This window comes from Pan paniscus, chromosome 4, assembly GCF_029289425.2.
Source record: "Pan paniscus chromosome 4, NHGRI_mPanPan1-v2.0_pri, whole genome shotgun sequence".
Taxonomy (NCBI): domain Eukaryota; kingdom Metazoa; phylum Chordata; class Mammalia; order Primates; family Hominidae; genus Pan; species Pan paniscus.
The window spans coordinates 58,536,391-58,550,279 of NC_073253.2; the positions used below are offsets into that span (position 1 = coordinate 58,536,391).

Below are 13,889 nucleotides of genomic sequence, written 5' to 3' on the forward strand. Positions count from 1 at the left end.
CTAAAAACACACATACAAAAAATCAGCTGGGCATGGTGGCGGGCGCATGCCTGTAGTCCCAGCTACTCAGGAGGCTGAGGCAGGAGAATTGCTTTAACCCGGGAGGCAGAGGTTGCACTGAGCCGTGATCGTGCCACTGCACTCCAGCCTGGCAAGAAAGCGAGATTCCGTCTTAAAAAAAAAAAGAAAAAAAAAAAAGAGAACAGAGCACAGCTCTTGCTTAAATGGAGAGAGGTAAGGAGGAAGGCTAGAAGGAGGAGAGTGAGCTGGATATTGTGAGCTAGACAAGGTAGGCTGTAAGAGTAGAAAAAGTCAGTGGTGAATTTAGGATAGGCTCTCCCAAGACAGGATTCACTAGACAATTAATCACGGTCCAAAAGTACCAATCCCAGCAGCTCTAGCTTTTCATCCTTAGGGCATCAGGGGGTAGCTTAGAGAACAGGGAAAGAAAAATGAGGGTACAGAAATCTTTTCTCTTGACTATCTATATTTCCCCCATGATGTCCTGAAAACTATTCCTTCTCTTTGCCCTTAAGTTAAATCACGAATTTGCCTAGGCTGGAAATGGTTTTAGCAAAGAGAATAGGCCTTTATTCAAAACATAGATGAAACCTTAAAATGAAAATGTATCACCTTGATGTCATCCTTTAGAGTAGATAAGTTTTAAAATTTAGTTAATCAGTAAATATTACATATTTTCTGACTATGACAAGCATACAGTAGTACAAGAACAAAAAACAATGGTATCCTGAAGTGGTGGTTCAGAAAAACACCAACAGAAAAATTTTGATAAGCTGAAATCCGAAGATAATGGAATTTTTTAGACTGTTTATTAAACTTCTACTAAGGAGGAAAAATTATGAAGGTGATCAGCAACTGATATTTATTCAGAGACTACCTATGTCCTCTATTTCTAGTGCTTTACATTATTTCATTCTTATAGCAATCCTAAAAGGTAGGGAACTAATATTAAATCTGCATTTTACAGACGAGAAAACTGAGGCACGGAGAGATTACTAAGTAAATTGGTCAAGAATACAGAGCTACTGAGTGGTAAAGATGGCGTTCAAAGCCAGGCTAGCAGACCCTAGAATCCAAGCTCTTTTCAATTATTTATATTGCTGTGAACAGGGCTACTGAGTGATAAAGATGGGGTTCAAACCCAGGATATCAGACCCTAGATGCAAGCTCTTAGTGATTATTTATATTTCTATGAACAGATGTGTAGTCACAATGCCATGTCATAGGAAGCAATGCTTTCCAAGCTAGACAATGAATGCTATGCTACCTAGCATGACTTATCAGGCCTACCAGAGTAAAAGGAACAAACCATTGTTTTTTAGGGTTTCTTTGACTGAAGTGACTGAGGATGCCTACTGTGAGCAGAGCAAAGCATCGTGCTAATAACTGTGAGGCTTATAAAGCTTAGAAGGTAGAAGAGAGTCCAATATTTAAGACATTTTTTCTTGAGTAATGTTTGTATTTTGAATATAAAAATACGTGAAATATTTTAGATAAAATGGGTTAAATAAAAATATTACTGAAGTTAATGCCACTGGTTTTTTCTTTTTTAAAATGTGGCTACTAAAAAATTTAAATGCGGCTGACACCAGACAATGCTGTACAAGATCTTTCCCAACATATTTATCAAAGAACACAGATATACAGTTGGCCCTACATATCCGTGGGTTCCACATCCATGGATTGAACCAACTGTGGATCAAAAATATTGGGAAAAAAAATGTCTGGACTGTACATGTACACTTTTTTTTGTTTTTGTTTTTTTTTAAAGAGATAGGGTCTCACTCTGTCACCCAGGCTGGAGTACAGCCGTGCAACCATGGCTCACTGTAGCCTCAACCTCCTTGGCTTAAGTGACCTTCCTACCTCAGCCTCCTGAGTACCTGGGATGACAGGTGCATGCTACCATGCCTGGCTAATTTTTAAAATTTTTTTTGCAGTGATGGGGGTCTCATCATCTTGTCCAGGGTGGTCTCAAACTTCTGGGCTTCAAGTGATCTTCCCGCCTTGGCCTCCCAAAGTGTTGGGATTACAGGAGTAAGCCACTGTGCCCAGGCTGTATTTTTCTTCCATTAAAAAAAAAGAAATTTTATATATATATATACACACACACACACACACACATACATACATACACATACACACATATAATGTGGTTATATGTATATATCATGTGCTTATATACATATAAGCACATTATAGACAATGATGGGGAGGGGGCAGGAAAAGAAAAAAAAAAGACCACTATAATCTTATTGCTGTAACACAACCACTTAAAGTTTTCCTTTCAGTCTTTTCTGGTGTATTTTATATTTTTGCTAAATAGTAATCGTAGTCCACTTCAATTTCAGATCCTTTTTTCATGTTATGCTTATGCATGAGCTTTCTTACATGTTATTGGAGAGTCTCCATAACAACTTTATTTAGCCAGTCCCTTCAGCCAGACAAGGTCTTTTTCAGTATATTTGAGCAGCTCAGATAATGCCTTCAACTCCAAGGATGCTTTCCAATCATTCAATCACGCTCAAGTCTACCTGTTCTTGTGTTGTGAAAACATAAGGCTGACCCTGGTGGCCATGGAAGGACTGACAGCAGGGAGAGAGCTGCTGCAATGGTCCTGGTTAAGAGATGAACAGGTGAGAATCACAACTGGATATCTGTGTAAGTAATGAAAGTTTCTTGTGTCCCAGTTTCCTCATCTTGAGAAGTACCTGGCAAGCTTCCTGCCTAGCAGCACTTGAAGGTGGGTCAGAGCATAGATGTGTTCACTGAGCATGCAGCCAGTATTGTGTATATGCTACAGCACCATATGATGTAAGTTCACAAAAAGCTAGAAAGGGAGAGTGCTTTAAAACTATGAACTGAACACATTACTCTATTAAAGGAGTTTCTACTCATGTATTTATCCAACAAACACTGGGCATTTACTTTATAAAGACAGACCATTATGAGAAAATGTAAATAAGTTAAAATGAAACATCTGACTCTAAGGAGCTTAAAATCTAGTTTGTGAGACACAAAGACAAATGTATTGATAAAAGTGGTATGTGATAAAAGTTGAAAAAGTACAACAGCAAGGAGTTGTAAGTTTCATGGAGGAAAGGAGATTTGTATAGTATAATACATTCCAGTTGAAAAAAAGTAGGTAGTGGAAAGGATTGTGTTCACGTCAAAAAGCTTTTTCTAAATTTGCTATACAGAATGCTTATAATAATGGTTTTACTGGTTAGATATTACAGCTAATTATCCTAAAAAGCTGAACTACTAACATTTGACGCTATTAAGATGGCTACAGCAAAAACCACAGACAATAACACATGCTGGCGAAGATGTAGAGAAAGCAGTTATCTTGCAAACTGCTAGTGAGAACATAAAGTGGTGTAGCCATTTTGGAAACAGTCTGGTAGTTTCTGAGAATAAAGGTAAATATAGAGTTACCATATGATCCATCAATCCTACCTAATTCCACTCAAGAGAACTCAAAACATCCATACAAAAACTTGTATACAAATGTTCACAGCAGCATTATTCATCAGAGCCAAAAAGTTAGAAAAAAACAAATGTCCTGTCCATCAACTGATGAATGGGTAAACAAAATATGGCATATCCACATAACAAAATATAATTTAGCCAGGCCAGGTGTGGTGGCTCATGCCTGTAATCCCGGCACTTTGGGAGGCTGAGGCAAGCGGATAATCTGAGGTCAGGAGTTCAAGACCAGCCTGGCCAACATGGCGAAACCCCGTCTCTATTAAAAATACAAAAATTAGCTGGGCATGGTGGTGCGTGCCTGTAATCCCAGCTACTAGGGAGGCTGAGGCAGAAGAATCACTTGAACCCGGGAGGCAGAGGTTGCAGTGAGCCACAATCACGCCACTGGACTGAAGCCTGGGTGACGGAGCAGGACTCTGTCTCACACACACACACGCACGCACGCACGCACGCACACACACAAGATTTGGCCTTAAAAGGAATGAAGTACTGATTTATGCTATGACAGGCATAAACCCTGAAGACATGCTAACTGAAAGACAGCAGACACAAACATCATATATTACATGATTCTATTTATAAGAAATATCCAGAATAGGCAAAACCATACAGATAGAAAGATTTTGTGATTGCCAAGGGCTGGAGGATGGGAGAAACAGAGAGTGGCTGCTAATGGGTATAAAGTTCCTTCAGAGGGTGAGAAGAATGTTCTGAAGTTACATAGTGGTGATGGTTGCAAGTATGTGTGAATACACTAAAAACCAGTGAGTTGGACATTTTAAAAGGGTGAATGCTATGCTGTGTAAATTATATCTCAAATTTAAAAAAGAAGAAAAAACAGAACATCCTATGTGAAATATCAAACTATAGCAAAATGAACTTTATCTTGTCTTGCTGATGAGAGCTGACAGGCTCAGAGCTGACAGTTTATTTAAAAGATAGCTCACATTTTCCTGTTTTAGCCAATTAAACCAACAGGATAAGAAAATGACAAACACATATTTATTCAGTGAAACATATAGAATTCTACTATAAAAACCAAATTTCTGCCATACCTGTGCTTTTTTTTCACAAAGCGTATACACAGTTTCCAAATTTGGATCATTGTGAAGTGGATGAGAATACATTCGATGCTCAAAAGCTTCTACTTTCTGAATGACTTTTTTCAGCCCTTGATCTTGAATGCCCATATCATCAATAGGGTCTAATAAGGGGATGCCGTCAGGAAAACGTTTCTGAACTTCCTGAAAAAAATATGCAAAATTCATTTTCATCTTATAGTCAAAATTAGTTAAGACCAAACCAAATCAGTGTTTCCCTTTTTTTCTATGCACATGGACATAAAAAGTATACTACATATATAATTTTGTCTTTTGCCAATTTAAATTATAGGGCATTTTTCCATTGCATTTATTTTTGAAAACTCCTTTTCAACGCTATACTATGATTTACAGATGTATTATGATTTGTTAATAAATCTACAAGTCATAATTTGATCATAGTCCTGAACGTGGCACAACTTATTGCTAAATTCATTATTGTATATTTACATTGTTGTAACTTCTTGCCATCAAAAGTAATCTTGTATTGAGCATCTATGTTTAAACTGTTTTCAGATTATTTCCTTGGTGTTGATGCCTAGGGAGGGCACTACTGACTTGTAAAGTATAGACTTTTTAAAAAAAGTCCTGAGGGCCAGGCGCGGTGGCTCACGCCTGTAATCCCAGCACTTTGGGAGGCCGAGGCGGGCGGATCACAAGGTCAGGAGATCGAGACCATCCTGGCTAACACGGTGAAACCCCGTCTCTACTAAAAATACAAAAAATTAGCCGGGCGTGGTGGTGGGCGCCTGTAGTCCCAGCTACTAGGGAGGCTGAGGCAAGAGAATGGCGTGAACCCGGGAGGTGGAGCTTGCGGTGAGCCGAGATTGCGCCACTGCACTCTGGCTTGAGCGACAGAGCAAGACTCCGTCTCAAAAAAATAAAAAAATAAAAAATAAAAGGTCCTGAGACCTTTAGCTTAAAAAAAAACATGATTAATGGTTAAATGCAATAGACATATTCATACAGAGAAGAAACAGCTCACTGTAGGCTGGTGTCCTACTGAGAAACTTTCAGGGTCTTGGATAAGCCTTAAAGATAAGATAGGATTTGGCTAGTTAGGAACTGGGAATTGGGGAGGAGAAACACATTAAGAGTGACAAACAAATGTAAAGGGTTCAAAGACATTTGCACATTATGTCCTAAATGAGCAAATAAGGCAAGCTCTTTCAAAAGACTGATATCTCTGGTAAGTGCATATGGTACAGTTTCAGGATATATGTCTGCCCTAATCAAAGCAGGCTAGTGTCAGCACAAAAATCCTACACGAGCCTGGCCAAGTTTTATATATAAAGAAACTGAGTCACTGGTGTGAGGTTCCAGAACAGAGAAAACACTAAAATTGCGGTTCTGAAGTTTAAAAAGTATAATTAATGTAGCTAAAGGGAAATCTTTATTTATTATGTGAAGGGTCCTGTTGGCAGGCTAATTTCCCCGATTCTTCCTCCTGCGGCTTCTCACTATGTGGTGAATGATGTAAACGACTATGAAGAACCAAGAAAAAAATAGTCTAACTTTGTTTAAAACATGTTGCAAAACTGAGACTCAGATTATCATGAAATTAATGTGAAAGCTGAAATATATCAACACCAGATACAGCACAGGGATGTTTAAGACAAATACAGACAAGCCTGACATTTGCCAATAGACAAAGAAAAATTAATTTCAATTTTCACTTTAGCAAAATGACAACTGACCTAACCCAGAAGTACAAAACAATTAGTTTTTTTCAAAATAATGGCATTACTTAATGCTAAGTTAATAATGATTAATGTGTATTTCTGCTCAAAACTGTGCTATTCTGAAAATATTAGAAAAAACAATTTCAATGAACTTATAAGATATTTATTTACTACCAGACCAATAGTGATAAAAACCTTCTAGGAGTGATTGTTTTGGAAAAGATATCCACATCTACATAAAAATTTTGTAAAACTGTCAGAGAATCACTCATTTCAGGAAGCCCACCATTGGAACACAGCTTAAAAATTCCTACTCTACTCTGAAAGCATCCTACTTATCTTTGCTTTCTCAGATTTTAGTACAGAGCCTTCACTGCACAGTAAATGCTCTTCAAACTATTAACTAAATAACTTCGTTAAAATCACTTCCTTTTTTTTTTTTTTTTCTTAAAAGAGACAAGGTCTCACTCTGTTGCCCATGCTAGAGTGCAGTGATATGATCACAGCTTACTGTAGAGCCTGGAACTCCTGGGATCAAGTGAACCTCCTGCCTTGGCCTCCTGAGTAACTGGGATTATAGATGCATACCACTGAGTCCTACTAATTTCTTTTTAAATTAGTTTTACATTTTTTGTAGAGATGGGGGTCTCACTATGTTGCCCAGGCTGGTTTCAAATTCCTGGCCTCTGGTGATCCTTTGTGCTGTGGCATCCCAGAGAGCTGGGATTACAGGCATGAGCCACTGCACCTTTTTTCTACTAGGAAATTAAATTTACTACAAAATCTCAATTTTCCCTATTGAAAATAAAACAATTTCATGTATTTATTAACTATATTAAAAAATGGTTAAACGTCCTGTCAGTACATGATTTTATACATAAAACTTGTAATACAGTCTATAGCTTTCACTCATAATGAATAAAGCAGAATGGTTTTCCTTGTGAGTCCTCCTTTACTAACTCACTTTGTTGGTAGATTCAAAGAGAGTACAAATCCACATGAAGGTCTGCTGCCTTTATTTTTATGAAAAATAATTGCCACTATTGGTAGTATTTATAGGTATTCTGAAAGAAAGCAATATATTTAAAAGCATTTCAGTTGCCTCTTTATAAACACTATCTGTATTTACATAAAATTTATACTTAATTTATAAAATTAACACATACCTGTATTGATTTTAAAACACTCTGTCTATTGTCCACCGGCCGAAGGTCTTTAGGAATGTAAAGCCTAACACTGCTGATAGCGGACAGGAGATGCACCAAAACTGGGACAACCTATGACCAAAAAGTTATACAGTATTACAGTTAAATTTGCACATGTTCATATTCTACTATTTCCTAAACTTGGATCCCTAAAGAGGAAGTTGCATTTACGGTATGTAACAGGTATAAGAAGTACATAATAATCACCGTGAAGCATTCTCCCACACTGACGCTTTTCTTATTAGAGACTGTATTTAAAAAATAAAAACCAGTTCAAACTTCTAAATAACAGGTAAATAAATGGTACATAAAAATAAGAGCTCCCCTCAATACAGAATCCACACTTTACTCATTTTTATGGTCTCAGATATTTGGCAGTTCAAAAATATTAATACATAAAGGTACTATAGTAGTAAGAATGAAAGACTCTTGTTAACAGGTTTAGGAAGTCAAGAAAGATTCATGTAAGTTCTGGATGGGCAGAAATGAAGAAGTATTTCAAAGACAGAAAGCAGCATATTCCATTAGACATAATCTTGAAGAACACCTATCTGCAAACTTTCTTCCATGTTTTCTCTTGTCGAAATGGCACATTATCGACATCAAATTTTGCTTCCTTTCAACTGCTCTTGAATCTAGAGAGCCTCTATAAACTGAGGCAAAGTTAATGTTTCCACAGGTCCAAATCTGTCTTCCATGGCTACTTTTACACTGATCACTGATGAAAACACAATTTTCACTGGCTTGCTGATAGCAAATACATTCATAGTGCTTTACTGAACAAAAACGGTACAGTGATTGAACTCAGTCTTCAGCTAGTTGTGTGACCTTGCACAAATTATCTAACCTTTCTAGATTTTCTAGTACAGGTAGAAAGGTTCGATAATTTGCCAAACTTGCCAAGAAAGGTTTAGTTTGTCAAACCATTAACAGCAGTTTTTCTCTTTCTAGTTAAAGTTTTTGGGGTGGGGTGTTTTTTCTTTCTTCCTGCCTGCCTCTTCCTCCTCTTCCTTTTTTAATCATTTGAAATTAACTTGCAAACAACAATCACTTCACTTGACCAGCAAATACATGTATATGTTAAGAACAAGCACATTCTCCTGCAAAGCTACAATGTTGTAAGATCTAAGGAAATATCATATACAATCCCTATTCAGATTTCCCCACTGACCCACTAATGACCTTTATACATTACTATTACCATCATACTTTTGGATTCAGGGTCCAGCCAAGGATCATAAACTGGATTTAGTGGTCATGTCTCCTTAGTCTTCTTTAATCTAAAAATATACCCCACCTTTCTTGCTCTTTCATGGTACTGACATTTTCACAGAATTCCAAGTTTACAGAAAACTTGTAAGAATGAAATAAATCCCACATACCCTTATTTCAGTTCACTAATTAGTTATATTTTGCCTATTTGCTTCATCGTTCTCTTTCTACACACATAAAGTACATGTATTAAAAGAGGAAAATCTAATGTCAAGACAATGATATCATCTAATCTGTAGTCCATATTAAGATTTCGTCCTCTTTCACAATAATGTCTTTTATACCACTGTACCTTCCCCACCACTACTCCATGGAACCAAACTAGGATCATGCATTGATGTCACATTTCTTTCATCTTTAATCTGGAACAGTTCCCCAGTTTTCTGTGTCTCTCAAGACCTTGATTTTTTAAAAAGAATATAGGTTATTTTATAAAATGAGTCTCAGTTTGGGTTTCTCTAGTTATGAGGAATCATAAGATTCAGATTATCCATTTTTGGTGGAAGTCATGTTCTGTTCTACTCAGTCCACTAGTCAACATTATTAGAGATAATGTTGATCACTTTGATCATTCAATTAAGGTGCTATCTGCAGGATTCTTTATTATAGTATTATTTACTATTTTACTCTCTACAATTAAGAAATTTGTAGGGAGAGCCTTTAGAGATTTTGTAAATATCCTTTCTTCATTAAACTTTCAGTTTGCCAGTTTCAGCATCCATGGATGATTCTTGCCATAGTAAATTACTATTTGTGGTAGTTGCCTAATGGTGACTTTTCTAACTTTTATTTTATTTTATTTATTTTATTTTTTGAGACAGAGTCTTGCTCTGTCGCCCAGGCTGGAGTGCAATGGCATGATCTCGGCTCACTGAAATCTCTACCTCCCGGGTTCAAGCAATTTTTCTGCCTCAGCCTCCTGAGTAGCTGGGATTATAGGCGTGTGCCACCATGCCCAACTAATTTTTATATTTTTAGTAGAGACGGGGTTTCGCCATGTTGATCAGGCTGGTCTCGAACTCCTGACCTCAAGTGATCCACCCATCTCAGCCTCCCACAGTGCTGGGATTAAAGGCGTGAGCCACCACGGCCAGCCATTTCCTTTATATTTTATATATCTCTCTCTGGATTCATGGATTATTTTATTTTCATATGGTTATAAATCCTTTACTATCTTTTTTTTTTTGAGATGGATTCTTGCTCTGCCACCCAGGCTGGAGTGCAGCGGTGCGATCTCGGTTCACTGCAATCTCCGCCTCCTGGGTTCAAGTGATTCAACTGCCTCAGCCTCCCGAGTAGCTGGGACTACAGGCACCTGCCACCATGCCTGGCTAATTTCTGTATTTTTAGTAGAGATGGGGTTACACCATGTTAGACAGGCTGGTCTTAAACTCCTGACCTCAGGTGATCTGCCCGCCTTTGCCTCCCAAAGTGCTGGGATTACAGGTGTGAGCCACCACGCCCGGCCCTTTACTATCATTTTTATTTTTACTTCCAAACTGTCTAATTCAGGGGTCCCCAAGCCCCGGGATGGTACCAGTCTGTGGCCTGTTAAGAACCAGGCCATGCAGCAAGAGTGGTGGGGGAGAGAGCATTACCACCTGAACTCCCTCTCTTGTCAGATCAGCAGCAGCATTAGATTCTCATACCAGTGCAAACATGGCACATGCAAGGGATCTAGGTCGCCTGGTCGTTATGAGAATCTAAGGTCTGATGACCTGAGGTGGGACAGTTTCATCCCCAAACCACCCCTGCTCCACACTGGTCCATGGAAAAACTATCTTCCACAAAACCAGTTTCTTGTGCCAAAAAGACAGGGGACTGCTGGTCTAATTCATTTTAGAAACAACATTCTGTAAGCTGCATTGGGTCTTGGGCCACCAATTTGTGAACCAGCAGTTGATGCACTGTTTGGACAGAGAAGACTCAGGACATGAAAAATTATCAGTACCACATAGCCGACATCCAGAGTGAAAGATGCACAATTTGTATGCACTTAACTACATCTAAAAAGGTAGAAAAATTAAAAATAATTCACTTGGCTTTAGAAAGAGTATTTTTATATACCTGTAGTCGAATTCAATATGCACAGGTATCTGTGAATTTCCTTCAAAACAGAGTAACACTATTTTGTGAAGACGAGATTCAGAAAGAAGACAAAAACTGTCCTATTTCAAAGGCTGCTTTCCATAATAAACTCCATCCAAGAAATGGTCAACTAACACTTTAATGACAGGAAACAGATTACAAAGGCCATTCTATAAATGCCTCCTAAAGCACAGAAAAGGGAAATCCTAAGAGTTCCCTAACTAGAAACATGACATTTTATAAACAAGAAGTTAAATGTTTAAAAATTGAATGAATAGTTGTCATGAAATTATAAATATCAAATTTCAGATATTTAAAAACATCATAATATTTGCATATGGCAGTTTATTCAATTTTCTAAACCTAATTACCTTCATGATATAACTCAGAATTCAGGTTCAACATGATGCAGCACTGGTCTTTGTAAGTCCAAATAACCATGTGAGCAATCAGTGGAAACTTGCTAGAATACCAATAACAGGAAGTATTTTTATCCTTAGACCTTTTAAATCTTTTTAATTTTCCCCTAAATAAGCAAATGTGGTAGACAATATAAGAAGCAAGTTTTAAGTCAATACATTCTAAATACATTTCAAGCTATGTAATTTCTTCAAATCAAGACTATCACCTGAAACAAAATATGGTTTTTGAATTTTTCATTCAACAAGCAAGTTGTTTTTTGAACCAACTGAATTTTAATCAAGTCATGGCACACGCAGTTATTTTAACCAACGTGCTATTGATTAATTTGCAATTAAAAAACTGGATTTGTGTCAGTGAAAATGGTGGAGTAAGGACCTCCAAAAATCCTTTTCTCCATAAAAGCAATGCCAACACTGAGAAAACTTGTCAAAATCAACTTCTTCAAAATTCTGGAAATTAACCAAAGGCTTGCAGGAATCCAGGGAGCATATATTCAAGAAAAATGCTGACTTTTGGTAAGAATAACAAGCTTTGTGGCAAATTTAACTTATCCTACTCCATCTCCCACTCCTTAGCTTCCTAATAGCCTGAAAATCAAAGAGCAAATCCCACTGAAAACCAGTATGGCAGCCACTGGAGGGGAGAGAATAGGGCTGGAACCTCTTCGAAGGCCTATTTCCATAGAATTGTCATTATTGAAGTCTGGTGGTTCCCCGGAAGACTCCATTCACAAGGCTGTTTTTTATTTGACCTGACTGAGAGCTTACCAGTGCAAACCTTTTTCCTGGCTGTGTTTCTCAAAAATAGTAAGAAGCAACTGCTTAACACCATGGCTGCCTGAGGTTGTGAATGACAGGTGGGAGAAACAACAGGTTAACCAGAAAGCTTAAAAGGAAAGGCTGGGGAGTAAGACATTCATGGGGAATTAGAAAAGCTCCCACACATTTCTGGAAATCTAGAAGGCCATGTACAGGGCTGTGTGCATAGTCAAGAAAGACCTGAAAAGACTCTAAGCTCTCACTTCTGTCTGACCATGAAACTGTACATCCAGGAAGCGGCTAAGGTAATGTTGTTAACTGCCTAGCTGAGGGTTGATGGCTTGCTGCAATATGCATACAAAGCCTCTAAGTAAAGACTGGCGAATTTTTTTTTTTTTTTTTTTTTTTTTTTAGACAGAGCCCTTCTCTGTCACCCAGGCTGGAGTGAAGTGACACAATCTTGGCTCACTGCAACCTCTACCTCCTGGGTTCAAGTAAGTCTCCTGCCTCAGCCTCTCGAATAGCTGAAGCTACCAGCGCACACCATCATGCCAGCTAATTTTTGTATTTTTAGTACAGATGGGTTTTGGCCACGTTGGCCAGGCTGGTCTCGAACTCCTGACCTCAAGTCATCTACCCACGTCAGCCCCTCAAAGTGCTGGGATTATGGCATGAGCCACCATGCCTGGCCAGATAGGAGAACTTAATGATTGCAGGCATTTAAGGAAGTCTCTGAACAATTATGAGCTGACCAGGAAACTAACCAAGCAGAGACCTTGGTGGCCACACACAATTAAAAAATATAGACTTAAAATAATTCAGAAATGACAACACAAACCAGTGACAACAAATAACAAGAATAAACTCTGGGGGTGCAGGAAAACTCCGATTTACAGAGTTGCTACTGTTAGAGAACCAAACTGGGGCCCGCTTGCCTGCTGCAGTAAGACCAGATATCTACATTGAGGTTTGTAGTGGGAGAAAGGAAGGTGTTTATTTGTAGGGTGCCAAGCAAGGAGGATTAGGTAGTTAATATTTAAGTCCTGACCTTCCAGATGGCTTAAGGTAAGGGTTTCTAAGGGCAGGAAGGCAGAAGTTACAGCAGTTATAAATCAATATATGGAGGTTATATACTGGTTTGATTTAAAAAGGCAGGACATCTCAAATCAGGGGCCCACAGGTTATAGGTGGATTTAAAGATTTTTGATTTGTAATTGGTTAAGGAGAAGTTTTGTCTAAAAATTTGGGATCAGTAGAAAAAAATGTTCATTCTGGCTCTTTTAGGCCCCTCAGGAAGAAATTTAGAACAAAGAACAGCAGTCAGAGTTTTAGTCCTCTGTTCCTCCTTATTTGAGGCTTATGTGCCAGTATATCCGTTTGGTGTATGTCTGAGTTTTTGAAAAATAATTTAGGGACATATGTGAAGATGTTATTTTTAGTTTTTATAGGGAATAAAACAAGCTCAACTCTACTATGTTTTTTTAGACAAAGAGATTGATTTTTTTGAGAGGGTCTTGCTCTGTTGCTCAGGCTGGAGTGCAGTGGCATGGTCACGGCTCACTGCAGCCCTAACCTCCTGGGCTCAAACGATCCTCCCACTTCAGCCTCCAAAACAGCAGGGACTACACGCACATGCCACCATGCCTGGCTAATTGTTATTTATTTATTTTTGTACAGACAGGGTTTCACTATATTGCCCCAGGCTGGTCTTGAACTCCTGGGCTCAAGCAATCCTCCCACCTCAGTCTCCCAAAGTGCTGGGATTATAAGCATGAGCTACTATACCCAGCCTTGTTTATTTATTTTTTAGGTCTAAGCTAGGTGCACTCTAAAGGAAGGATCCCTAAT

General features: G+C 38.3%; 1 protein-coding gene across 1 annotated transcript in view; it reads right to left on the reverse strand.

Annotated features, from left to right (window-relative positions):
• MTREX (Mtr4 exosome RNA helicase) overlaps positions 1–13,889 on the reverse strand; it is a 117,971-nt gene that overhangs the window by 20,722 nt on the left and 83,360 nt on the right. Inside the window, exons 20-21 of the mRNA XM_003827367.5 lie at positions 7,462–7,572; positions 4,569–4,757 (exon numbers count right to left, since the gene is read on the reverse strand). Coding sequence (XP_003827415.1) covers positions 4,569–4,757; positions 7,462–7,572 — 300 coding nt within the window. The remainder of the gene's footprint in view (positions 1–4,568; positions 4,758–7,461; positions 7,573–13,889) is intronic.